Source organism: Musca autumnalis, unplaced genomic scaffold (genome assembly GCF_047663935.1).
Source record: "Musca autumnalis isolate F117 unplaced genomic scaffold, ASM4766393v1 scaffold_5, whole genome shotgun sequence".
Classification (NCBI taxonomy): Eukaryota; Metazoa; Arthropoda; class Insecta; order Diptera; family Muscidae; genus Musca; species Musca autumnalis.
Genome location: NW_027412088.1, coordinates 200,345,544 through 200,369,913, shown reverse-complemented (window position 1 = coordinate 200,369,913; position 24,370 = coordinate 200,345,544). Strand labels below are relative to the sequence as shown.

At 37.8% G+C, this 24,370-nt stretch overlaps 3 protein-coding genes across 5 annotated transcripts in view; 1 reads left to right on the top strand and 2 right to left on the bottom strand.

Annotated features, from left to right (window-relative positions):
- LOC141387155 (divergent protein kinase domain 2A) overlaps nucleotides 1-4,580 on the top strand; it is a 33,091-nt gene extending 28,511 nt beyond the window's left edge. For all 3 annotated transcript variants that reach the window (XM_073956387.1, XM_073956388.1, XM_073956389.1), the window contains exon 2: nucleotides 3,398-4,580. In XM_073956387.1, coding sequence (XP_073812488.1) covers nucleotides 3,398-4,563 — 1,166 coding nt within the window. In that variant the 3' untranslated portion in view covers nucleotides 4,564-4,580. The remainder of the gene's footprint in view (nucleotides 1-3,397) is intronic.
- Nucleotides 4,581-4,864: 284 nt separating this feature from the next.
- LOC141386917 (uncharacterized) lies at nucleotides 4,865-23,715 on the bottom strand. Its single transcript, XM_073955818.1, has 8 exons — nucleotides 23,493-23,715; nucleotides 23,249-23,383; nucleotides 19,837-20,401; nucleotides 19,222-19,782; nucleotides 19,003-19,147; nucleotides 10,819-10,837; nucleotides 10,080-10,635; nucleotides 4,865-5,662 (listed from the first exon to the last, which is right to left on the bottom strand). Exons 1-8 carry the CDS (start codon nucleotides 23,546-23,548, stop codon nucleotides 4,922-4,924), a joined length of 2,778 nt encoding a protein of 925 aa, XP_073811919.1. The 5' UTR covers nucleotides 23,549-23,715; the 3' UTR covers nucleotides 4,865-4,921.
- Nucleotides 12,073-16,668, bottom strand: LOC141387152 (SET domain-containing protein SmydA-8-like). The gene is made up of 5 exons (XM_073956382.1): nucleotides 16,467-16,668; nucleotides 16,272-16,400; nucleotides 15,657-16,200; nucleotides 12,433-13,002; nucleotides 12,073-12,362 (listed from the first exon to the last, which is right to left on the bottom strand). Exons 1-5 carry the CDS (start codon nucleotides 16,520-16,522, stop codon nucleotides 12,216-12,218), a joined length of 1,446 nt encoding a protein of 481 aa, XP_073812483.1. The 5' UTR covers nucleotides 16,523-16,668; the 3' UTR covers nucleotides 12,073-12,215.
- Nucleotides 23,716-24,370: the final 655 nt, after the last annotated feature.

Below are 24,370 nucleotides of genomic sequence, written 5' to 3'. Positions count from 1 at the left end.
GATCATTTCCTAAGGAAAGGGTGCTTCCTAAGATCATTTCCTAAGGAAAGGGTGCTTCCTAAGACCCTTTCCAAAAGAAAGAGTGCTTCCTAAGACCCTTTCTTAAAGAAAGGGTGCTTCCTTAGACCCTTTCCTAAGCAAAGGGTGCTTCCTAAGACCCTTTCCTAAGGAAAAGGTGCTTCCTAAGATCCTTTCCTAAAGAAATGGTGCTTCCTAAGATCCTTTTCTAAGGAGAGGGTGCTTGCTTAGACCTATTCCTGCGGTAAGGGTGCTTTCTAAGACCCATTCCTAATAAAAGGATGCTTCCTAAGACTCTTTCCTAAGGAAAGGGTGCTTCCTAAGACCCTTTCCTAAGGAAAGGGTGCTTCCTAAGACCCTTTCCTAAGGAAAGGGTGTTTCCTATGATCCTTTCCTAAGGAAAGGGTGCTTCCTAAGATCCTTTTCCTCTTAAACCCTTTCGTATGGAAAGGGTGCTTCCTAAGATCCTTTCCTAAGGAAAGGGTGCTTCCAAAGACTTTTTCCTAATTAAAGGGTGCTTCCTAAGATCCTTTTCCTCTTAAACCCTTTCGTATGGAAAGGGTGCTTCCTGAGATCCTTTCCTAAGGAAAGGGTGCTTCCAAAGACTTTTTCCTAATTAAAGGGTGCTTCCTAAGATCCTTTCCTAAGGAAAGGGTGCTTCCAAAGAGGTTTTCCTAATTAAAGGGTGCTTCCTAAGATCCTTTCCTAAGGAAAGGGTGCTTCCAAAGACTTTTTCCCAATTAAAGGGTGCTTCCTAAGATCCTTTCCTAAGGAAAGGGTGCTTCCAAAGACTTTTCTAATTAAAGGGTGCTTCCTAAGTTCCTTTCCTAAGGAAAGTCTGCTTCCTACGACCCTTTCATAAAGAAAGGGTGCTTCCTAAGACCCTTTCCTAAGGAAAGGGTGCTTCCTAAAACCCTTTCCTAAGGAAAGGGTGCTTCCTAAAACCCTTTCCTAAGAAAAGGGTGCTTCCTAAGACCCTTTCCTAACGACAGGTTGTTTCCTAAGGTTCCTTCCTAACGACAGGTTGTTTCCTAAGGTTCCTTCCTAAGGAAAGGGTGCTTCCTAAGACCCTTTCCTAAGGAAAAGGTGCTTCCTAAGACCCTTTCCTAAGGAAAGGGTGCTTCCTAAGACCCTTTCCTAAGGAAAGGGTGCTTCCTAAGACCCCTGCCTAAGGAAAAGGTGCTTCCTAAGACCCTTTCCTAAGGAAAGGGTGCTTCCTAAGACCCTTTCCTAAGGAAAGGGTGCTTCCTAAGATCCTTTCCTAAGGAATGGGTACTTTCTAAGTTCCTTTTCTAAGGAAAGGGTGCTTCCTAAGATCCTTTCCTAAGGAAAGGGTGCTTTCTGAGATCCTTTCCTAAGGAAAGGGTGCTTTCTAAGATCCTTTCCTAATTAAAGGGTGCTTTCTAAGACCCTTTCCTAAGGAAAGGTTGCTTCCTAAGACCCATTCCTAATTAAAGGGTGCTTCCTAAGATCCTTTCCTAAGGAAAGGGTGCTTCCTAAGACCCTCTCCTAAGGAAAGGGTGCTTCGTAAGATCCTTTTCTAAGGAAATGTTGCCTCCTAGGATCCTTTCCTAAGGAAAAGGTGCTTCGTAAGATCCTTTTCTAAGGAAAGGATGCTTCCTAAGACCCTTTTCTTAGGAAAGGGTGCTTCCTAAGACCCTTACCTAAGATGCTTCCTAAGACCAATTTCTAATTAAAGGGTGCTTCCTAAGACTCTTTCCTAAGGAAAGGGTGCTTCCTAAGATCCTTTCCTAAGGAAAGGGTGCTTCCTAAGACCCTCTCCTAAGGAAAGGGTGCTTCCTAAGACCTATTCCTAAGGAAAAGGTACTTCCTAAGATCTTTTCCTAAGGAAAAGGTACTTCCTAAGATCTTTTCCTAAGGAAAGGGGGCTTTCTAAGATCCTTTCCTAAGGAAAGTTTGCTTCCTAACATCCTTAACTAAGGATCCTTTCCTAAGGAAATGTTGCCTACTACGATCATTTCCTAAGGAAAGGGTGCTTCTTAGGATCCTTTCCTAAGGAAAGGGTGCTTTCTAAGATCCTTTCCTAAGGAGAGGGTGCTTCTTAAGATCTTTCCTATGGAAGGGTGCTTCCTAAGATCCTTTCCTATGGAAGGGTGCTTCCTAAGATCCTTTCGTAAGGAAAGGGTGCTTTCTAAGACCCTTTCGTAAGGAAAGGGTGCTTCCTAAGACCCTTTCTTAAGGAAAGGGTGCTTCCTAAGACCCTTTCTTAAGGAAAGGGTGCTTCCTAAGACCCTTTCCTAAGGAAAGGGTGCTTCCTAAGACCCTTTCCTAAGGAAAGGGTGCTTCCTAAGACCCTTTCTTAAGGAAAGGATGCTTCCTAAGACCCTTAAGGAAAGGATGCTTCCTAAGACCCTTAAGGAAAGGATGCTTCCTAAGACCCTTAAGGAAAGGATGCTTCCTGTCATAAGGAAAGGGTGCTTCCTGAGACCCTTTCCTAAGGAAGGGTGCTTTCTAAGATCCTTTCCTAAGGAAAGGGTGCTTTCTAAAACACTTTCCTAAGGAAGGGTGCTTTCTAAGACCCTTTCCTAAGGAAAGGGTGCTTTCTAAAACACTTTCCTAAGGAAGGGTGCCTCCTGAGACCCTTTCCTAAGGAAAGGGTGCTTCCTGGGACCCTTTTTTAAGGAAAGGATGCTTCCCAAGCCCCTGTCATAAGGAGAGGATGCTTCCCAAGCCCCTCTCATAAGGAAAGGGTGCTTCCTGAGACCCTCTCTTAAGGAAAGGATGCTTCCCAAGCCCCTCTCATAAGGAAAGGGTGCTTCCTGAGACCCTTTCCTAAGGAAGGGTGCTTATTTAGACCCTTTCCTAAGGAAAGTGTGCTTCCTAAGACCCTTTCTTAAGGAAAGGATGCTTCCCAAGCCCCTGTCATAAGGAAAGGATGCTTCCCAAGCCCCTGTCATAAGGAAAGGATGCTTCCCAAGCCCCTGTCATAAGGAAAGGATGCTTCCTGAGACCCTTTCCTAAGGAAAGGGTGCTTTCAAAGACCCTTTCCTAAGGAAAGGGTGCTTTCTATGACCCTTTCCTAAGGAAAGGGTGCTTCCTAAGACCCTTTCTTAAGGAAAGGATGCTTCCCAAGCCCCTGTCATAAGGAAAGGGTGCTTCCTGAGACCCTTTCCTAAGGAAAGGGTGCTTCCTAAGAACGCCTATTTCACATTAGATGACCCTTAAGACATTTGCTTTACCCTATATCATCATTAAGAACGTCTAATCAACATAAAATCCTCCTTGTGGGCATCTTCTGCAAAGTATATTCTCCTCTAGGGCATCCACTCACTATTAGATGGCTTTCAGTCACGCCTACTCCATTACATATTATCCCGAATTTCTACATAATTATTTGAAATAATCCCCTTTTTTCCAGTTTCCTCCGAATCTTCAAAAATGCGTGAACTTTCCCATTTACGACTCATTATACTGCTGACAGTGGCTCTCAATACGCTCGATCTTAAAATGGACCAGAGAGGTCAACATCATTTAAATAAATTTCAAGAAGATTTAAGTTACTGTCCCGCTTGCTTTCAAACACAAGCGGAACCGTGCAGGATATTAATGGAAGCTGTTGTGGCAGATACAGATCAAGCTCCAATATGGCAAAATTTCCTAAACTTACTACCACAACGTAGCTGTAAAAGAAACAATCAGCTGTATGGCTTAAAAGGAACCACCACAACTCGAGTCATGGTGAAATATTTTGGCAATTCCAAGGAATATTTAAATTGGACTTTGAATAGTAAAGAACTGAAGCGGACATTCTTGGACACTGAACGTTTGGATGGCATGCAATTTTATCCTGCAAAGAAAATTGAGAATTTTGTAAGATTTTTGGGTGAATTTCATAAAGACTTACCCCCACTGGCCATGTGGTTGTATTTGCTGGTTAATATACAACCTTTGATAATGCCTTTGTTGTATACCTTGGGATTTCAGGTACCTGAGACTTATGGAGTTTGTGGCTTTACAATTTACCAAGAATATGCGGGTCAGGATTTGTACCATTTCTATAATAAAGAGTTTTTGGTGAAATTAAAAATTGCCAAACATTTGCTGGAAGCTTGTGTAAAATTCTCCCATGGCTTTGATGATTATCGTTTATATATCACCGATCTAACAGCTGATAATGTGGTCTATAATGTGGCCAATGATCGCCTGGATTTTGTGGATTTGGATACGTTGCTTGTGGTCAGTGCCAAAGAGGCGAAATATAAATCATCCACACATCGTCATGAATATATTGAGTGTCCTGGTTGTTTTGCCTATTCACCGGATGATATTGCCGCCCATAACATCAGTGATTTGAATATTTATTCTGCTTGTCAATTTCTAAGTGAAGATCTTTATCGAGATAAAACCAAAGGGTTTCTATATCCCATACCAAAAGATGTGAATGAAAAATATCCAAAGCTGGGGAAAACACTGCAACGTTGTGTTGATTGTCCGCGGGAGAATTGTTGGGAACGTTTTAGTGTGGCAAAAGAATTGTTAAAGCTTATTGAAGATGTGTTACTTGATATTGAAAATAAAACGTAACTTAATTATTTAATTCAGTTTTCAGAATTTTAATTGAAACATTATTTTTTTAAATTTTATGTGTCTCTTTTTGCATTCCCTTTAGGAGATTTTTTCTCGTAACGGGTCACAATCGTTTTTTTAATAGACAAACTTTGAAGAGAACTTCTAGCAGGCGTAGAGTAGACCCCCAAATTTTTATAAAACCAGAACAAGTGCAGCAGTTGTTTTAGAAGTAAAAAATAACGAGTTTTTTAAATAAAATCAGGAAAAATACAAAAATGTTGATCCCCTGCAGATATATTCACACAATATCAAAAGGTAATATGGGAAATATAACACATTTTTAATTAAATAACAACAATAATTTCTTTTATTTTTATTCTTCCTTAGCCATGGCACCATCATCTTCCAACTCCTTGTGCAAAGCTTCAAATTCTCTTACAATACTTTTCAACAACTGGCCCTCTGGAGTTTCTGGTGGTTCAAACGACAACAATCTTATGGATTCTTTGAACATTGCTTCGCACTCCTTTAAACGTTTCATCAGCTCGGCCATCTCCATTTCCTTTTCTTCAAATTTCAAGCGTTGCAATTTTGCACTTGTCGTTGCCATTTCATACAAAGCAATACCCTTGAGCCTTGTTACACCAGGTTGTATCAATTGTAGCAGCAATAACAATTCCTTGCACAATCGTATCTTTCTTTCGTACAAATGACGATTGGGTCGACGACTACCGTTTATAATATTTCGTAAAATATTTGCCATTTCTTGTTTCAAATCAACAACTAAATAATGATTTTTATGCAAAATCGTACATAATTTAGCCAACAAATATTCCAAACGACGATAATCACCATGTGCATGAAACAATTCTTCCTTGGACTTTTCCAAAATGTGTGCAACCTGGTGGTCGAGTAGAGTGTGTTCACATTTTTGACATTTCCACACTTTTGTCTGTGGGTCTTTAACAATGCAACTCTCTTGCTTGTGGCTAGCACAGGAGGAACATATGAAGCTACTCATATGGGACCCCAATTCGGTGGGATCTTCACATCGTTCACAATTGCAGTGGAAATATTTACCTTCTCGTAAAATTTGACGGCGTACATCAGTTCCCTGAAAAAAGATGGTACAAAAAGCGAGATTACTTCAAGAGTCATATTTCAAATGGATTATATGACGTCAAGAGTCATCTAAAGTTGAGTACATAGATGACTTACAGATTCATTTACCGCTGTGTAGACTGTTGAGAAGATGACGTCAACGGTCACTTACCGTTGAGATGATGACGTCCAGAGTTATCTACCGTTGAGAAGATGACGTCAAGAGTCATATACCGTTGAGTAGATGAAATCAAGAGTCATCTACCGTTGAGTGGATGACTTCAAATATCATCTACCATTAATTAGATGACGACAAAAAAATCTACAGTTGAGTAGATGACGTCAATGGTCATCTACCATTGAGTAGATGATGTCAAGAAACATCTACCATTTTGTGGATGACGTCAAGAGTCATCTACCGTTGAGTAGATGACGCCAAAAGTCTTCTACTGTTGAGAAGATGACGTCAAGCGTCAAGGATCATCTGCCCTTGAGTAGATGACATCAAGGGTCATCTACCGTTGAGTAGATGACATCAAGAGTCATCTACCGTTGAGTAGATGACATGAAGAGTCATCTACCGTTGAGTGGATGACTTCAAATATCATATACCATTAATTAGATGACGCCAACAAATCTACAGTTGAGTAGATGACGTCAATGGTCATCTACCATTGAGTAGATGATGTCAAGAAACATCTACCATTTTGTGGATGACGTCAAGAGTCATCTACCGTTGAGTAGATGACGCCAAAAGTCTTCTACTGTTGAGAAGATGACGTCAAGAGTCTTTTACTGTTGAGAAGATGCAGTCACTTACCGTTGAGAAGATGACGTCCAGAGTTATCTACCGTTGAGAAGATGACGTCAAGAGTCATCTGCCGTTGAGTAGATGACATCAAGAGTCATCTACAGTTGGGTAGATGACGTCAAGAGTCTTTTACTGTTGAGAAGATGACATCAACAGTCACTTACCGTTGAGAAGATGACGTCCAGAGTTATCTACCGTTGAGAAGATGACGTCAAGAGTCATCTAATGTTGAGTAGATGACGTCAAGAGTCATCTACCGTTGAGTGGATGACTTCAAAGATCATCTACCATTAATTAGATGACGCCAACAAATCTACAGTTGAGTAGATGACGTCAATGGTCATCTACCATTGAGTAGATGATGTCAAGAAACATCTACCATTTTGTGGATGACGTCAAAAGTCATCTACCGTTGAGTAGATGACGCCAAAAGTCTTCTACTGTTGAGAAGATGACGTCAAGGATCATCTGCCCTTGAGTATATGACATCAAGAGTCATCTACCGTTGAGTAGATGACGTCAAGAGTCTTTTACTGCTGAGAAGATGGCGTCAACGGTCACTTACCGTTGAGAAGATGACGTCCAGAGTTATCAACCGTTGAGTGGATGACTTCAAATATCATCTACCATTAATTAGATGACGACAAAAAAGTCTACAGTTGAGTAGATGACGTCAATGGTCATCTACTATTGAGTAGATGATGTCAAGAAGCCTCTACCATTTTGTGGATGACGTCAAGAGTCATCTACCGTTGAGTAGATGACGCCAAAAGTCTTCTACTGTTGAGTAGATGACATCAAGAGTCATCTACCTTTGAGTGGATGACATCAAGAGTCATCTACCGTTGAATGGATGACTTCAAATATCATCTACTATTAATTAGATGACGACAACAAAATCTACAGTTGAGTAGATGACGTCAATGGTCATCTACCATTGAGTAGATGATGTCAAGAAACATCTACCATTTTGTGGATGACGTCAAGAGTCATCTACCGTTGAGTAGATGACGCCGAAAGTCTTCTGCCTTGAGAAACGTCAAGGATCTTCTGCCCTTGAGTAGGTGACATCAAGAGTCATCTACCGTTGAGTAGATGACGTCAAGAGTCTTTTACTGTTAAGAAGATGACGTCAACGGTCACTTACCGTTGAGAAGATGACGTCCAGAGTTGTCTACCATTGAGATAACGCCAAGAGTCATTCACCGTAGAGTAGATGACGTCAAGGGTCATCTACCATTGAGTAGATTACGTCAAGGGTCATCTACTGCTGAGTAGATGACGTCAAAGGTCATCTACCATTGAGTAGATGACATCAAGAGTAATCTACCGTTGAGTGGATGACTTCAAAGATCATCTACCATTAATTAGATGACGCCAAAAAATCTATTGTTGAGTAGATGACGTCAAGGGTCATCTACCATTGAGTAGACGATGTCAAGAAACATCTACCGTTGAGTATATGACGTCAAGAGATATCTACCGTTGAGTGGATGACTTCAAGAGACATCTTCCATTGAGTAGATTACGTCAAGAATAGCATACCGTTTAGGTAATTACGTCAAGAGTCATCAACCATTAAGTACATGACGTCAAGAACAATCTACAGTTGAGTAGTGTTGGGCAATCTCGTTCATTGAGCGGATCGATCTTTTTCATTCCGTTCAACAAAAAGATCCGGGTCGTTTACTTCGTTCGTTGGCTCTTTTTCGTTCAACAATACATTTGACTTTATTATTTTCTTTTGAAGTCGTTCGTTCTCTGCTGCATATGATAGTGTTGGGCAATCTCGTGAATCGTTCCTTTGAGCCGGTTCGTTCATGAACGACGCAACTTTAGCATATGACTCTGTCGTTCTTTTCACCGAATCGTTCTTTTGAAAATGTTCGTTCACGAATGACACATTGTGTGCTAATGGGGGTGGTTTTGTTTCTGAACGTAGTGGTGGTGGTTTTGACATGAAAGAACCAGATGAACGAATGATGCAAAAGAAAGGTATGACCGAGATGTGCTACTGAACGAGGTGAGTTACTGAGCGAGAGTAGCTCTCTGAATCATTGTTTGTTTTGTGTGGAAATTTGTGCTGTTTGCGCTAACGCAGCGTTTTTTAGAGTTTGACTGCAAAACCAATGCTGCTAATTTTGTAAGCAACAATGACTCGTCCATCGGGGATCTAAATGAACGATATAAAAGAATGGGCTGGATACGGATCCGTTCGTTCTTTTCACAGAATCGTTCCTTTGAGCCGGTTCGTTCATGAACGACGCAACTCTACAGTTGAGTAGATGAAGTCAAGCCTCATCTACCGATGACGTGGACCTCATATAGTATAGAGTAGATGGCGTCAAGAGCCATCTTTCATACAGTAGATTGCATCAAAAGACATCTGCCATACAGTAGATAATGTCAACAGTCATCTACTGCTGAGTAGATGACGTCGAGAATCATCTTCCAACGAGAAGATGACGTAAAGAGACATCTACAGTTGAGCAGATGACGTCAATTGTCATCTATCATTGAGTAGATGATGCCAAGAAACATCTACAAATCCCACGGCAGCGGGTTCTTACGTATCGGATTGACCCGAACCCATTGTGTTTCGGCCAGCGAAACACAACCAGTATTAAACCTATGCTTCTACGTAGGTTTCATGCTGCTACAACAACAACAGAAACATCTACTGTTGAGTATATGACGTCAAGTTACATCTACCGTTGAGTACATGACTTCAAGAGACATGACGTCAAGAAGAATATCTCGTTGAGTAGATGAAGTCAAGCCTCATCTACCGATGACGTCAAGTCTCATGTATTATAGAGTAGATGGCGTCAAGAGCGATCTTTCATATAACAGATGGCGCCAAGAGCCATCTTCTATAGAGTGGATGGCGTCAAGAACCATCTGCCATAGATTAGATGGCGTCAAGAGTCATCTACCATAGAGTAGATGACGTTAAGAGCCGTCTAACATAGAATATATGGCCTTAAGAGCCGTCTGCCATAGAGTAGATTGCGTCAAGAGTCATCTATCATAGAGTAGATTTCGTCAAGAGTCATCTACCATAGAGTAGGTGGCGTCATGGGCCTTCTGTCATAGAGTAGATGGCGTCAAGAGTCATCTACCATAGAGTAGATGACGTTAAGAGCCTTCCACCATAGAGTAGATGGCCTTAAGAGCCGTCTGCCATAGAGTAGATTACGTCAAGAGTCATCTATCATAGAGTAGATTGCGTCAAGAGCCATCTATCATAGAGTAAATGGCGCCAAGAGCCATCTACCATAGAGTAGATGGCGTCAAAAACCATTGACCACAAATTAGATGGAGTCAAGAGTCATCTATGATAGAGTAGATGGCGTCAAGAGCCATCTGCCATAGAGTAGATGGCGTCAAGAGTCAGCTGCCATAGAGTAGATGACGTTAAAAGCCGTCTACCATAGAATAGATGGCCTTAAGAACCTTCTGCCATAGGGTAGATTGCGTCAACAGAAATCTATCATCGAGTAGATGGTGTCAAGAGCCATCTTTCATAGTATAAACGGCGTCAAGAGCCAATAGAATATATGGAATTAAAAATCATATAGCGTAAAATTACGTCATCTACACTATGACCCCTACTTACCAGCAAAAGATTTGTATAGGAATTTGTAACCATTTCTCCCTTGGCAATTTGACGATTAGCATACACCTTCATACGATATTGATCATCAATGGCCTGATTGGCATTTGGGCAACAGTTGTGGGCCAATAGCGATACATGAGGATAAAGTCCACGCATAACTTCAGCATCTGGCGCACGAATTTCATGAGAATTTACATCCCATATTGCACACAGCTTTTGTAGAAATTCCCCACTAATATTCGAAGCAAATTCCAAACCTTCCAAAACTTTTGATTGCATCAATGGTTGGACAATATCTTTATCATGTTCTTGCCAAATTTTGCTGTTACGTCTTTTATCCATATGAGATTCCATTTTCAGCATTGCCTCAAAAGCATTTCTCGTTTGGGGATTTTCATTGAGCAGCAAACATTTCAGTATGCCATAGGTATCAATGTACTTCTTTAGAATATCCATTCGTACATCTGTCGAGGAGATAATTGTGGACAAAGTTTCGCAATCAAATTCATTATTGTGCTCCGTACAGTCTAGGCACAAAGGAGAAATGTTGCATTTTCTATGCACAAAAGATAATTACATTGTTATATTTTTAGTATTTCGCCTATAAATAGTCACCTTGTTCGTTCCTACCTGCATATTGTTGGGCAAAGCGAAAACAATTGCAGCAACGCTTGTCCCCCTTACAGGGCAATATTATTATGGGATTTTCCAAAAGTATGGTTTCACCAGGATGTATAACCTCGGTGGCCTTGACATATCTGTGGAAACACCCGGATGATATTATAAGATTTAAGATATTCCTTCAGATGAGATTTTAATTCCATTTACCTTCCCAAAGTCTCATTTTCACAAATTGTGCAATTTTTGCCAAATTCATCAGCCATTTTTGAAAAATAATACTTATTTTTTTGGTGGTTTCACTTGTTTGCCATCTCTTTGACAGTTGCTAAATGAATTGCACTGTCTATTCGAATGTTTAGAAATATATCAACACAACGACGGTATGGTATGTTTGCCCTAGACAAAGCCTTTACGGCTCGCATATTTAGTTCTTTAACATCTGCAGCATGAATGCGTGGATGGTAGCCATCAATCTCTCTACGACAGCAACAGGCTGTGAATATTTTTGGCGAAATTGATGCTCACACTTTGCAAAATTTGTTTTCTTCTCTCTTTCAAAGGGAAAATAGAAAGGACAGTGTTCCGTAGTGAAGACAAAATTTAGATTATATGAAGTTTTTCACTATAAAGTGGATGGATGTCTGCAAATTTTACATTTTAAGACTTTTTACAGCAGTATAACAGTATTTAAACACTGTTATACATGGCAAACATGTGTATTTTTTACTTTATGTTCCTAACTTACTGAATTCGCACCTTTTGAGGTTTTATATTGCAGTATAACAGTTTTTGAAAACTGTTATACACGTTGAAAATGTAAAATTTGGTTTTAAAGAACAAAATTTGACATGAACAGCAGTATTGAACGTGTTATACATTAGTATAACAGTTTGAGAAAACTGTTATACTGTGTCAAAACCCCAAAATTGCAAATTATTTTCCATTTACAATTATATCTGAGATTATTTTAAAACATTTTATACTTATAACAGTTTCAACATATTTTATATTCACTACAAAATTTGTATTTCTTATTTATTTTCTTGACATTTATAAATTATCTTTTTCCTTTCAAATGTCAATATTTTAAGCAACGTTCATCCGTATTATACTACTTAGTCCTGCAAATTTTACATTTTATAGCTGTATAACAGTTATACCTGGTAAACATTTATAGTTTGTACTTTATATATCTGACTGCCTTAATTCGCGCCTTTGCAAATGTAAAATTTTATTTTTTTATAATATAATTTGACATAATTAGCACTATTGAAAGTGTTATACATTAGTATAACAGTTTGAGAAAACTGTTATACTATGTCAAAACCCCAAAATTCAAAATATATTTCATTTAATTTTATATCTGAGATTATTTTAAAAAATTTTATATTTATAACAGTTACAATTTTTTATATATTCACTAAAAAAAAATATTTTTTAATTTTTTTATTTATAAATTATTTTTTTCCTTGCAAATTTCAATGTTTTAAGCAACTTTCATCCATATATTACTACTTAATCCAACATTTTAATATCTGTTTGCAGATATTTAAGTTCCTGCAACATTGTCTGCAGCAGATTACCCTCTGGAGTATCCTTGGGTTCATACAATAGCATTCGTATGGCATCGCGGAACATTTGCTCAACTTCGTGCAATAGTTCCTAAATAAAGAGAGACGAATACGAATTATCACCACGAAATAATATCAAATATCCAAAGACATTTCCTTACCTTCAAATGTGTTTTGGTCAGTTCATTTTCCTTATAACGCATACGATAATATTCCGCCTGGGTACTGACCAATTCATATAGCGTAATGGCCTTTAAACGTGATATACATCCAGGTAATATAAGATGCAGAACCTTCAAAATATCTTCACATAGTTCAATTTTACGTTCATAAACCTTACGGCCAGGACATTGTGAAGGATCATTGAGGATTTGACGTAATGCGGAAGCGATATTTTGTTTAATATCAATGAGTAAATAATGATGAGGATGCAAGGCCTTTGAGTAACGCATGAGAATCATTTCCAATTTGTAAATGTCATTTGGTGACTTCATTATTTCTTCCTGCAGAGCGCCTAACATTTTCTCCACATCCTTGCTATCACGGCGATGTTCACAATTTACACATTGCCATTTATCGCTTTGATCTTTTTTGATCATAAAGCCGGTTTTACATTCGACACATAAGAGAGTTGACATATGGGATTCGAATTCCGTTGGATCCATACAACGTTTACACTTGCAGTTTATATTTTTCACCATTTTTAAAACGTTTCGGCGTTCATCGGTACCCTGGAATTGGGAATTTTTGCACATTAAAACTTTATTCTAATGAGCTGAATGAAAATTTTCCATGGGAAAACCCTATTCAGCCAGGCTGAATAGAAGTTTTCTATAGGAAAACCCTATTCAGCCAGGCTGAATAGAAGTTTCCCTATGGAAAACCCTATTCAGCCAGGCTGAATAGAAGTTTTCCTATAGGAAAACCCTATTCAGCCAGGCTGAATAGAAGTTTTCCTATGGGAATAGGCTGAATAGAAGTTTTCCTATGGGAAAACCCTATTCAGCCAGGCTGAATAGAAGTTTTCCTGTGGGAAACCCTATTCAGCCAGGCTGAATAGAAGTTTTCCTATGGGAAAACCCTATTCAGCCAGGCTGAATAGAAGTTTTCTATAGGAAAACATTATTCAGTCAGGCTGAATAGAAGTTTTCTATAGGAAAACATTATTCAGCCAGGCTGAATAGAAGTTTTCTATAGGAAAACATTATTCAGCCAGGCTGAATAGAAGTTTTCTATGGGAAAACCCTATTCAGCCAGGCTGAATAGAAGTTTTCTATGGGAAAACCCTATTCAGCCAGGCTGAATAGAAGTTTTCTATGGGAAAACCCTATTCAGCCAGGCTGAATAGAAGTTTTCTATGGGAAAACCCTATTCAGCCAGGCTGAATAGAAGTTTTCTATGGGAAAACCCTATTCAGCCAGGCTGAATAGAAGTTTTCTATGGGAAAACCCTATTCAGCCAGGCTGAATAGAAGTTTTCTATGGGAAACCCCTATTCAGCCAGGCTTAATAGAAGTTTTCTATAGGAAAACCCTATTCAGCCAGGCTTAATAGAAGTTTTCTATAGGAAAACCCTATTCAGCCAGGCTGAATAGAAGTTTTCTACGGGAAAACCCTATTCAGCCATGTTGAATAGAAGTTTTCGATAGGAAAACCTTATTCAGCCAGGCTTAATAGAAGTTTTCTATAGGAAAACCCTATTCAGCCAGGCTTAATAGAAGTTTTCTATAGGAAAACCCTATTCAGCCAGGCTGAATAGAAGTTTTCTACGGGAAAACCCTATTCAGCCATGCTGAATAGAAGTTTTCTATAGGAAAACATTATTCAGCCCGGCTGAGTAGAAGTTTTCTATAGGAAAACATTATTCAGCCAGGCTGAATAGAAGTTTTCTATAGGAAAACATTATTCAGCCAGGCTGAATAGAAGTTTTCTATGGGAAAACCCTATTCAGCCAGGCTGAATAGAAGTTTTCTATGGGAAAACCCTATTCAGCCAGGCTGAATAGAAGCCAGGCTGAATAGAAGTTTTCTATGGGAAAACCCTATTCAGCCAGGCTGAATAGAAGTTTTCTATAGGAAAACCCTATTCAGCCAGGCTGAATAGAAGTTTTCTATAGGAAAACCCTATTCAGCCAGGCTGAATAGAAGTTTTCTATAGGAAAACCCTATTCAGCCAGGCTGAATAGAAGTTTTCTATAGGAAAACCCTATTCAGCCAGGCTGAATAGAAGTTTTCTATAGGAAAACCCTATTCAGCCAGGCTGAATAGAAGTTTTCTATAGGAAAACCCTATTCAGCCAGGCTGAATAGAAGTTTTCTATAGGAAAACCCTATTCAGCCAGGCTGAATAGAAGTTTTCTATAGGAAAACCCTATTCAGCCAGGCTGAATAGAAGTTTTCTATAGGAAAACCCTATTCAGCCAGGCTGAATAGAAGTTTTCTATAGGAAAACCCTATTCAGCCAGGCTGAATAGAAGTTTTCTATAGGAAAACCCTATTCAGCCAGGCTGAATAGAAGTTTTCTATAGGAAAACCCTATTCAGCCAGGCTGAATAGAAGTTTTCTATAGGAAAACCCTATTCAGCCAGGCTGAATAGAAGTTTTCTATAGGAAAACCCTATTCAGCCAGGCTGAATAGAAGTTTTCTATAGGAAAACCCTATTCAGCCAGGCTGAATAGAAGTTTTCTATAGGAAAACCCTATTCAGCCAGGCTGAATAGAAGTTTTCTATAGGAAAACCCTATTCAGCCAGGCTGAATAGAAGTTTTCTATAGGAAAACCCTATTCAGCCAGGCTGAATAGAAGTTTTCTATAGGAAAACCCTATTCAGCCAGGCTGAATAGAAGTTTTCTATAGGAAAACCCTATTCAGCCAGGCTGAATAGAAGTTTTCTATAGGAAAACCCTATTCAGCCAGGCTGAATAGAAGTTTTCTATAGGAAAAGCCTATTCAGCCAGGCTGAATAGAAGTTTTCTATAGGAAAACCCTATTCAACCAGGCTGAATAGAAGTTTTCTATAGGAAAACCCTATTCAACCAGGCTGAATAGAAGTTTTCTATGGGAAAACCCTATTCAGCCAGGCTGAATAGAAGTTTTCTATAGGAAAACCCTATTCAGCCAGGCTGAATAGAAGTTTTGTATGGGAAAACCCAATTCAGCAAGGCTGAATAGAAGTTTTCTATAGGAAAAAACCTATTCAGCCAGGCTGAGTAGAAGTTTTCTAGGGGAAAACCCTATTCAGCCAGGCTGAATAGAAGATTTCTAAGGGAAAACCCTACTCAGCCAAGCTGAGTAGAAGTTTTCTAAGGGAAACCCCTACTCAGCAAGGCTGAATCAAATATTTCCGCATGGATGCTCTATGCAATTAGGCTGCCGGAATATTACTTACCAACAAAACATTTGTATAACAGTTGGTGATGGTTTCACCCGGCTCTATTGTACGACTGGCATAAATTTTCATGCAATATTTATCATCGATGGCTACTTGTGTATTCGGGGTACAGTCATGAGTCAAAATAGTTCCTCTTAGATACACCCCCTTCATGGTTCCATAATCAGGAGCTCGAATTTCAAAACCATTCACATCAATTAAGGCACAAAGGCGTTGTATGAAATCTTCATTAACCTCGGCACCATGGGTTAAATATTTCAATATGTTTGACTTCAGCAAAGGCTTCACAACATTGGCATCATAATGTGACCATATCTCAGTACCACGACGTTCTTCTAGATAACAATCAGCCTCCAACATTGTATCGAAATATGACTTGGTTTCGGGATTCTCTTGCAACAACAAACACTTGATGATGCCATAACATTCGGTGTTTCTCTTTAAGAGATCACAGTTTAAATTTTCCATGGAGGCCAATTTCGAGCAGTCATATTTATTGTGATCTTTACAGTTCAAACATAAGTTTGTGATTTTGCAGGAACTTGCAATGGGGAAAAATAAAAATATTACCTTAAATTTCTACTTTTTCTATTGATTTTTTCGGAGATTTACCTGCAATAAACCTGAGCCAATTGGAAACAATTACCACAACGCCTCTCTCCATCTGATGCCAATAACAATGTGGGCTGCTCCAGCAGTATACACTCTCCAGTACTTATATTTTCACTTGCCTTCACATATCTACATAAAAATGGAAGTGATTCCATGAAATTCACTCTATATTTTCCAGTTCCTTGATCATATTACCTTCCTTCCTTTTCATGTGTTTCTATAGTGCATTTTTTATTGAAATTTTCACCCATATTTCTTTTTTTCTTTTTCACTGAAAGTCTGCTACTTGTATCGATCCGTTGGCCCCTTCGCCAGAGTGTTTAATATTTGAATGAGTGTGTATACCGGATAAAAATAGTGAAATATGAAAAGTAGATGAGTTTTCACACAAAACTATGCATTCGCCACATTGCGAGCATATTTTTGAAGCGTGAGAGGAATAGGGATGTCTATGGAGATTTTTTTATGAAAACAAATTCCAGGAAATTACGTTTTCTCAAGGAAATTTTTAAATCGGCAAAAAATAATAGTAATATTCTACAGAAAAATCTTATTTCATTTTTAATAGAAAACCCATAAAAGACGGCTGAATAAAAGTTTCCTATACGAAAACCTGAATAAAAGTTTTCTTTACGAAAACCTTATTCAGCCAGGCTGAATAAAAGTTTTCTATACGAAAACCTTATTCAGCCAGGCTGAATAAAAGTTTTCTATACGAAAACCTTATTCAGCCAGGCTGAATAAAAGTTTTCTATACGAAAACCTTATTCAGCCAGGCTGAATAAAAGTTTTCGATACGAAAACCTTATTCAGCCAGGCTGAATAAAAGTTTTCGATACGAAAACCTTATTCAGCCAGGCTGAATAAAAGTTTTCGATACGAAAACCTTATTCAGCCAGGCTGAATAAAAGTTTTCGATACGAAAACCTTATTCAGCCAGGCTGAATAAAAGTTTTCGATACGAAAACCTTATTCAGCCAAGCTGAATAAAAGTTTTCTATACGAAAACCTTATTCAGCCAGGCTGAATAAAAGTTTTCTATACGAAAACCTTATTCAGCCAGGCTGAATAAAAGTTTTCTATACGAAAACCTTATTCAGCCAGGCTGAATAAAAGTTTTCTATACGAAAACCTTATTCAGCCAGGCTGAATAAAAGTTTTCTATACGAAAACCTTATTCAGCCAGGCTGAATAAAAGTTTTCTATAAGAAAACCTTATTCAGCCAGGCTGAATAAAAGTTTTCTATAAGAAAACCTTATTCAGCCAGGCTGAATAAAAGTTTTCTATAAGAAAACCTTATTCAGCCAGGCTGAATAAAAGTTTTCTATACGAAAACCTTATTCAGCCAGGCTGAATAAAAGTTTTCTATACGAAAACCTTATTCAGCCAGGCTGAATAAAAGTTTTCTATACGAAAACCTTATTCAGCCAGGCTGAATAAAAGTTTTCTATACGAAAACCTTATTCAGCCAGGCTGAATAAAAGTTTTCTATACGAAAACCTTATTCAGCCAGGCTGAATAAAAGTTTTCTATACGAAAACCTTATTCAGCCAGGCTGAATAAAAGTTTTCTATACGAAAACCTTATTCAGCCAGGCTGAATAAAAGTTTTCTATACGAAAACCTTATTCAGCCAGGCTGAATAAAAGTTTTCGTATGGAAAACCCTATTCAGCCAGGCTGAATAAAAGTTTTCGTATGGAAAACCCTATTCAGCCAGGCTGAATAAAAGTTTTCCATACGAAAACCTTAGTCAGCCAGGCTGAATAAAAGTTTTCCATACGAAAACCTTAGTCAGCCAGGCTGAATAAAAGTTTTCTATACGAAAACCTTATTCAGCCAGGCTGAATAAAAGTTATCTATACGAAAACCTTATTCAGCCAGGCTGAATAAAAGTTTTCTATACGAAAACCTTATTCAGCCAGGCTGAATAAAAGTTTTCTATACGAAAACCTTAGTCAGCCAGGCTGAATAAAAGTTTTCTATACGAAAACCTTATTCAGCCAGGCTGAATAAAAGTTTTCTATACGAAAACCTTATTCAGCCAGGCTGAATAAAAGTTTTCTATACGAAAACCTTATTCAGCCAGGCTGAATAAAAGTTTTCTATACGAAAACCTTATTCAGCCAGGCTGAATAAAAGTTTTCTATACGAAAACCTTATTCAGCCAGGCTGAATAAAAGTTTTCTATACGAAAACCTTATTCAGCCAGGCTGAATAAAAGTTTTCTATACGAAAACCTTATTCAGCCAGGCTGAATAAAAGCTTTCTATACGAAAACCTTATTCAGCCAGGCTGAATAAAAGTTTTCCTAAGGAAAACCCTATTCAGCCAGGCTGAATAAAAGTTTTCCTAAGGAAAACCCTATTCAGCCAGGCTGAATAAAAGTTTTCCTAAGGAAAACCCTATTCAGCCAGGCTGAATAAAAGTTTTCCTAAGGAAAACCCTATTCAGCCAGGCTGAATAAAAGTTTTCCTAAGGAAAACCCTATTCAGCCAGGCTGAATAAAAGTTTTCCTAAGGAAAACCCTATTCAGCCAGGCTGAATAAAAGTTTTCCTAAGGAAAACCCTATTCAGCCAGAATGCTGAAATTATCTATAATGAAAATTTGTCTACAGAATTTATTTTTTGATTTTTTTGGTCTATTTCGAAAATGAAAATCGCCTTTTTCTTTTTTGTTGTTGTTTATTTAGCTCTTTTGTTTAAGTTGCCTTTAGTTGTGTCCTATTTGCTTTCAAATTTACTTAAACTCTCCTCAATGTGTTCCAGTTGTATGGCAATGCGTCGTACCAAATGACCTTCTGGTGAATTGTGAGGTTCAAAAGACAACAGCTCTTTGGACTCCAGGGCAATTTCTCTGGCCACATGCAACTTTTCCTAAGAAATGAATGAATGAAGCTTAGGTAAGTTGAGGAGGCAAATAATTAATAAAAACAACAATAAATACTTACAATATACAAATCCTTAGGTATTTCCTTGCTGCGAAAATCCAATTCAGCCAATTCCAGGAATGACAATAAGTATTCATACAAAGCTATGGCATACAATTTGGAATAACCAGGTATAACAGCTTTCACCACTGGCAGGATTTCTTCACATAACTCTAATCGGCGGCGTAAAATGTCTTTATTAGGTTCACGCATGGAATTGATGAGAACTGCCCTTAGCACGGTGGCAATATTTTGTTTAATGTCAATCATCAAAAAATGATTGGGGTGGAAATCAGAATCGTATTTACGCAGCAGTTCTTCATAGGCCATAACATCGCCATTCGCATTACCAATTTCCTCGGAGGCTTGAATCAGTAGCTTTTGTGCCATAACAGCATCGTTAATTGCATTGCATTCCAAACATAGCCATTTGCCTTGGGTACTAATGGCATAGCCCTCGGGACATAGTTTACACTTAATGGAACTCATGTGGGTATTCAGTTCTGTGGGATCCATACAACGGAAACATTGACATTCAATGTGGCGGGTTAGGCGTAAGTGGTGTTGTCTTTGTACGGTACCCTAGAAGAAAAAATTATTCATTCTTATTTCTCTTTAGATGACTCTGTGACTTACCATCAAGGGATTCGTATAGGAATTATAGATAACGTCCCCCGCTTTAATGCGTACAGCTGCATAGATTGTCATGTGATAATCATCATCAATGGCTGTCGCGGTATTCGGCACACAATGATGTGGCATTTTCGAGGCATGAACATAAAGGCCCTTCAGTGAATCACCCGTCACCTTGCTGGAAACTTCAAAAGCATTGGCATCAATGAGAATACACAATTTATGCAGAAAGTCAGCATCCTTCATATCGCCTTTGGCTTTTTGCAAATTCCTCATACAATCCATAAGGCCTGAGTGTAAAATAGGTTGTACTATATTCGTGGCATGATCCATCCACATCTCCGTATCACGATATTCATTTAATTTAAAGTTATTTGGTGTTAAATTTGTACAGGAATCCATTGTCTTGGGATTTTCAATCACCATTAGCAGTTTTATAATTGAATTCAGAGCATAATTGTTTATGAGTAAATTTTTGGATATTGCCTTTGTGGCATTGCTAAAGAATTCACATTCAAAGGGATCGTGTTCCGTGCAATCCATGCACAAGGGAAAGAAGTTACATTTTCTGTAAAGAAATGCAAAGGAAAAGTTGTTGAGGAATAAAAGAATAGAATCATAGTAAAATAAAAATATTAAAAATAGAAGATTTTTATAAGAAACCCATATTCAGCCAGCCGGAATACAAGTTTTCTATACGAAAACCTTATTCAGCCAGGCTGAATAAAAGTTTTCTACACGAAAACCTTATTCAGCCAGGCTGAATAAAAGTTTTCTACACGAAAACCTTATTCAGCCAGGCTGAATAAAAGTTTTCTACACGAAAACCTTATTCAGCCAGGCTGAATAAAAGTTTTCTACACGAAAACCTTATTCAGCCAGGCTGAATAAAAGTTTTCTATAGGAAAACCTTATTCAGCCAGGCTGAATAAAAGTATTCTGTAGGAAACCCTTATTCAGCCAGGCTGAATAAAAGTTTTCTATAGGAAAACCTTATTCAGCCAGGCTGAATAAAAGTTTTCTATAGGAAAACCTTATTCAGCCAGGCTGAATAAAAGTTTTCTATAGGAAAACCTTATTCAGCCAGGCTGAATAAAAGTTTTCTATAGGAAAACCTTATTCAGCCAGGCTGAATAAAAGTTTTCTATAGGAAAACCTTATTCAGCCAGGCTGAATAAAAGTTTTCTATAGGAAAACCTTATTCAGCCAGGCTGAATAAAAGTTTTCTATAGGAAAACCTTATTCAGCCAGGCTGAATAAAAGTTTTCTATAGGAAAACCTTATTCAGCCAGGCTGAATAAAAGTTTTCTATAGGAAAACCTTATTCAGCCAGGCTGAATAAAAGTTTTCTATAGGAAAACCTTATTCAGCCAGGCTGAATAAAAGTTTTCTATAGGAAAACCTTATTCAGCCAGGCTGAATAAAAGTTTTCTGTAGGAAAACCTTATTCAGCCAGGCTGAATAAAAGTTTTCTATAGGAAAACCTTATTCAACCAGGCTGAATAAAAGTTTTCTACAGGAAAACCTTATTCAGCCAGGCTGAATAAAAGTTTTCTACAGGAAAACCTTATTCAGCCAGGCTGAATAAAAGCTTTCTATACGAAAACCTTATTCAGCCAGGCTGAATAAAAGTTTTCTATACGAAAACCTTATTCAGCCAGGCTGAATAAAAGTTTTCTATACGAAAACCTTATTCAGCCAGGCTGAATAAAAGTTTTCTATACGAAAACCTTATTCAGCCAGGCTGAATAAAAGTTTTCTATACGAAAACCTTATTCAGCCAGGCTGAATAAAAGCTTTCTATACGAAAACCTTATTCAGCCAGGCTGAATAAAAGTTTTCTATACGAAAACCTTATTCAGCCAGGCCGAATAAAAGTTTTCAATACGAAAACCTTATTCAGCCAGGCTGAATAAAAGTTTTCTATAGGAAAACCTTATCCAGCCAGGCTGAATAAAAGTTTTCTATACGAAAACCTTATTCAGCCAGGCTGAATAAAAGTTTTCTATACGAAAACCTTATTCAGCCAGGCTGAATAAAAGTTTTCTATACGAAAACCTTATTCAGCCAGGCTGAATAAAAGTTTTCTATACGAAAACCTTATTCAGCCAGGCTGAATAAAAGTTTTCTATACGAAAACCTTATTCAGCCAGGCTGAATAAAAGTTTTCTATACGAAAACCTTATTCAGCCAGGCTGAATAAAAGTTTTCTATACGAAAACCTTATTCAGCCAGGCTGAATAAAAGTTTTCTATACGAAAACCTTATTCAGCCAGGCTGAATAAAAGTTTTCTATACGAAAACCTTATTCAGCCAGGCTGAATAAAAGTTTTCTATACGAAAACCTTATTCAGCCAGGCTGAATAAAAGTTTTCTATACGAAAACCTTATTCAGCCAGGCTGAATAAAAGTTTTCTATACGAAAACCTTATTCAGCCAGGCTGAATAAAAGTTTTCTATACGAAAACCTTATTCAGCCAGGCTGAATAAAAGTTTTCTATACGAAAACCTTATTCAGCCAGGCTGAATAAAAGTTTTCTATACGAAAACCTTATTCAGCCAGGCTGAATAAAAGTTTTCTATACGAAAACCTTATTCAGCCAGGCTGAATAAAAGTTTTCTATACGAAAACCTTATTCAGCCAGGCTGAATAAAAGTTTTCTATACGAAAACCTTATTCAGCCAGGCTGAATAAAAGTTTTCTATACGAAAACCTTATTCAGCCAGGCTGAATAAAAGTTTTCTATACGAAAACCTTATTCAGCCAGGCTGAATAAAAGTTTTCTATACGAAAACCTTATTCAGCCAGGCTGAATAAAAGTTTTCTATACGAAAACCTTATTCAGCCAGGCTGAATAAGAGTTTTCTATACGAAAACCTTATTCAGCCAGGCTGAATAAGAGTTTTCTATACGAAAACCTTATTCAGCCAGGCTGAATAAGAGTTTTCTATACGAAAACCTTATTCAGCCAGGCTGAATAAAAGTTTTCTATAGGAAAACCTTATCCAGCCAGGCTGAATAAAAGTTTTCTATACAAAAACCTTATTCAGCCAGACTGAATAGAGGTTTTCTATAATTTTTTGTAGATTAGTGTTTGTTGCATTGTAAATCGATTCACTAATTGCATGTAAAGGTGTTTCAAAGCACTAACACTTTCAAAATTAGTTTAATTAAAAAACACACACCAAAGGCGCCACTAGAACATTCACGACATTGACATATAATGCACATAGTTTAATCACGAGCGGTATTCGAATTATGTGTTATTGGCAATTGATGTTGAGAACCAATGGTATTTGAGTATTTCGGCATCTCAAAAACATTTGATTTCGAAAATTCCAAACCCTTCACTTTCATAAAACAACAAAATTAATAGGCAATTATTACACACATTACAACAACAATTGCACTTACTTGCAAATTACAAAAGAATCTTCACAACATTTGGCACATTTCATTTGTTCACATTCCCAGTGTGTTGTCACCAAGAGTGGTGATTCCTCAATCAACACATCACCGGCCTCTATATCAATGGCTGCTTTCAAATGTCTACAGAGGAGCGAGCAAGTGGCAAAATTTTGACATGCAAAAAAAGAAACGTTTTATTTTAATTGAATTCAAATATGTCTTGCTTGATATGTAATTCATCACAACTTACCTGCCAAATTGCTCATTATCTGCGGCAAATATGACTTTTTCACTAAAATTTTGCATTATTTTCAAAAATTTGTTCTACTTGATTAGATTGAGGAGGGCTATGTAATAATGCTTTGTTGCTTTGCTAGCCCGCCGACTGCTGCTGCTGCTTTTAATTCTTGGGAAAACTAATTTAATTTTGGCATTATGTGTTTGTACCTCCGAGTATTGTGGTCAATTAACAGAGCAATACACAAACGATTTGTATATTTTGAAGTTGGGCCAAAATATCTTAATTCTATTTTTTTTTTCAATTTCACTCATTCACTCTTTGTGTGTGTGCGTGCATGTTTGCGTACTACCTATAAGTAAGAAGAAAGAAAAAGTGCCTGAAACGCCGGACTATTTAGTAAATTGTTCTTGTTTTTGATATGTATTAGTAGGTGAGGAACAGTGGTTAGTTAGTTATGGGTGATACTTTTAATTTGAATGCAAAGGAATGATCTTTTGGGCAGCAGGTTAGTTAAGTGATGGACCATCTATTCCTTTGTTAAGTGTATAGTTACTGTTGACAGATATTATTACCATTTTCCACGACTCTATTATTCCATCTAAAATGTCAAGCAGAAAATAAATCATTATATATGTATGTATATAATATAATATTCTTGGCAGCAAAGTAGTCAGGTGATGGACCAAATGTTATACCCATTCCCTTACTGAAAATACATACTTTCATTATTACATTTTCCAACTTCCATTTCCTTTAAGTACCCTACCCCTGTATACTCACACTATCACCCTAATCATGAATGAAAATTCCGTGCGGAATTTCTCTCTTTTCCCTTCTTTCCTATCACAAACAAAAAATCCGCACGAAAAAAAGTAGGTATCATGAAC

Coding starts and splice junctions, on each gene's coding strand:
- LOC141387152 (XM_073956382.1), bottom strand. CDS start 16,522: ATGGGTGAAAATTTCAATAAAAAATGCACTATAGAAACACATGAAAAG. Junction 16,401..16,466: donor ACACATGAAAAGGAAGGAAG/GTAATATGATCA, acceptor ATTTTTATGTAG/ATATGTGAAGGCAAGTGAAA. Junction 12,363..12,432: donor TGACCAAAACACATTTGAAG/GTAAGGAAATGT, acceptor CTCTTTATTTAG/GAACTATTGCACGAAGTTGA.
- LOC141386917 (XM_073955818.1), bottom strand. CDS start 23,548: ATGCAAAATTTTAGTGAAAAAGTCATATTTGCCGCAGATAATGAGCAA. Junction 19,148..19,221: donor TACCTAAGGATTTGTATATT/GTAAGTATTTAT, acceptor TTCATTTCTTAG/GAAAAGTTGCATGTGGCCAG. Junction 5,663..10,079: donor CCTATACAAATCTTTTGCTG/GTAAGTAGGGGT, acceptor ATCTTTTTTCAG/GGAACTGATGTACGCCGTCA.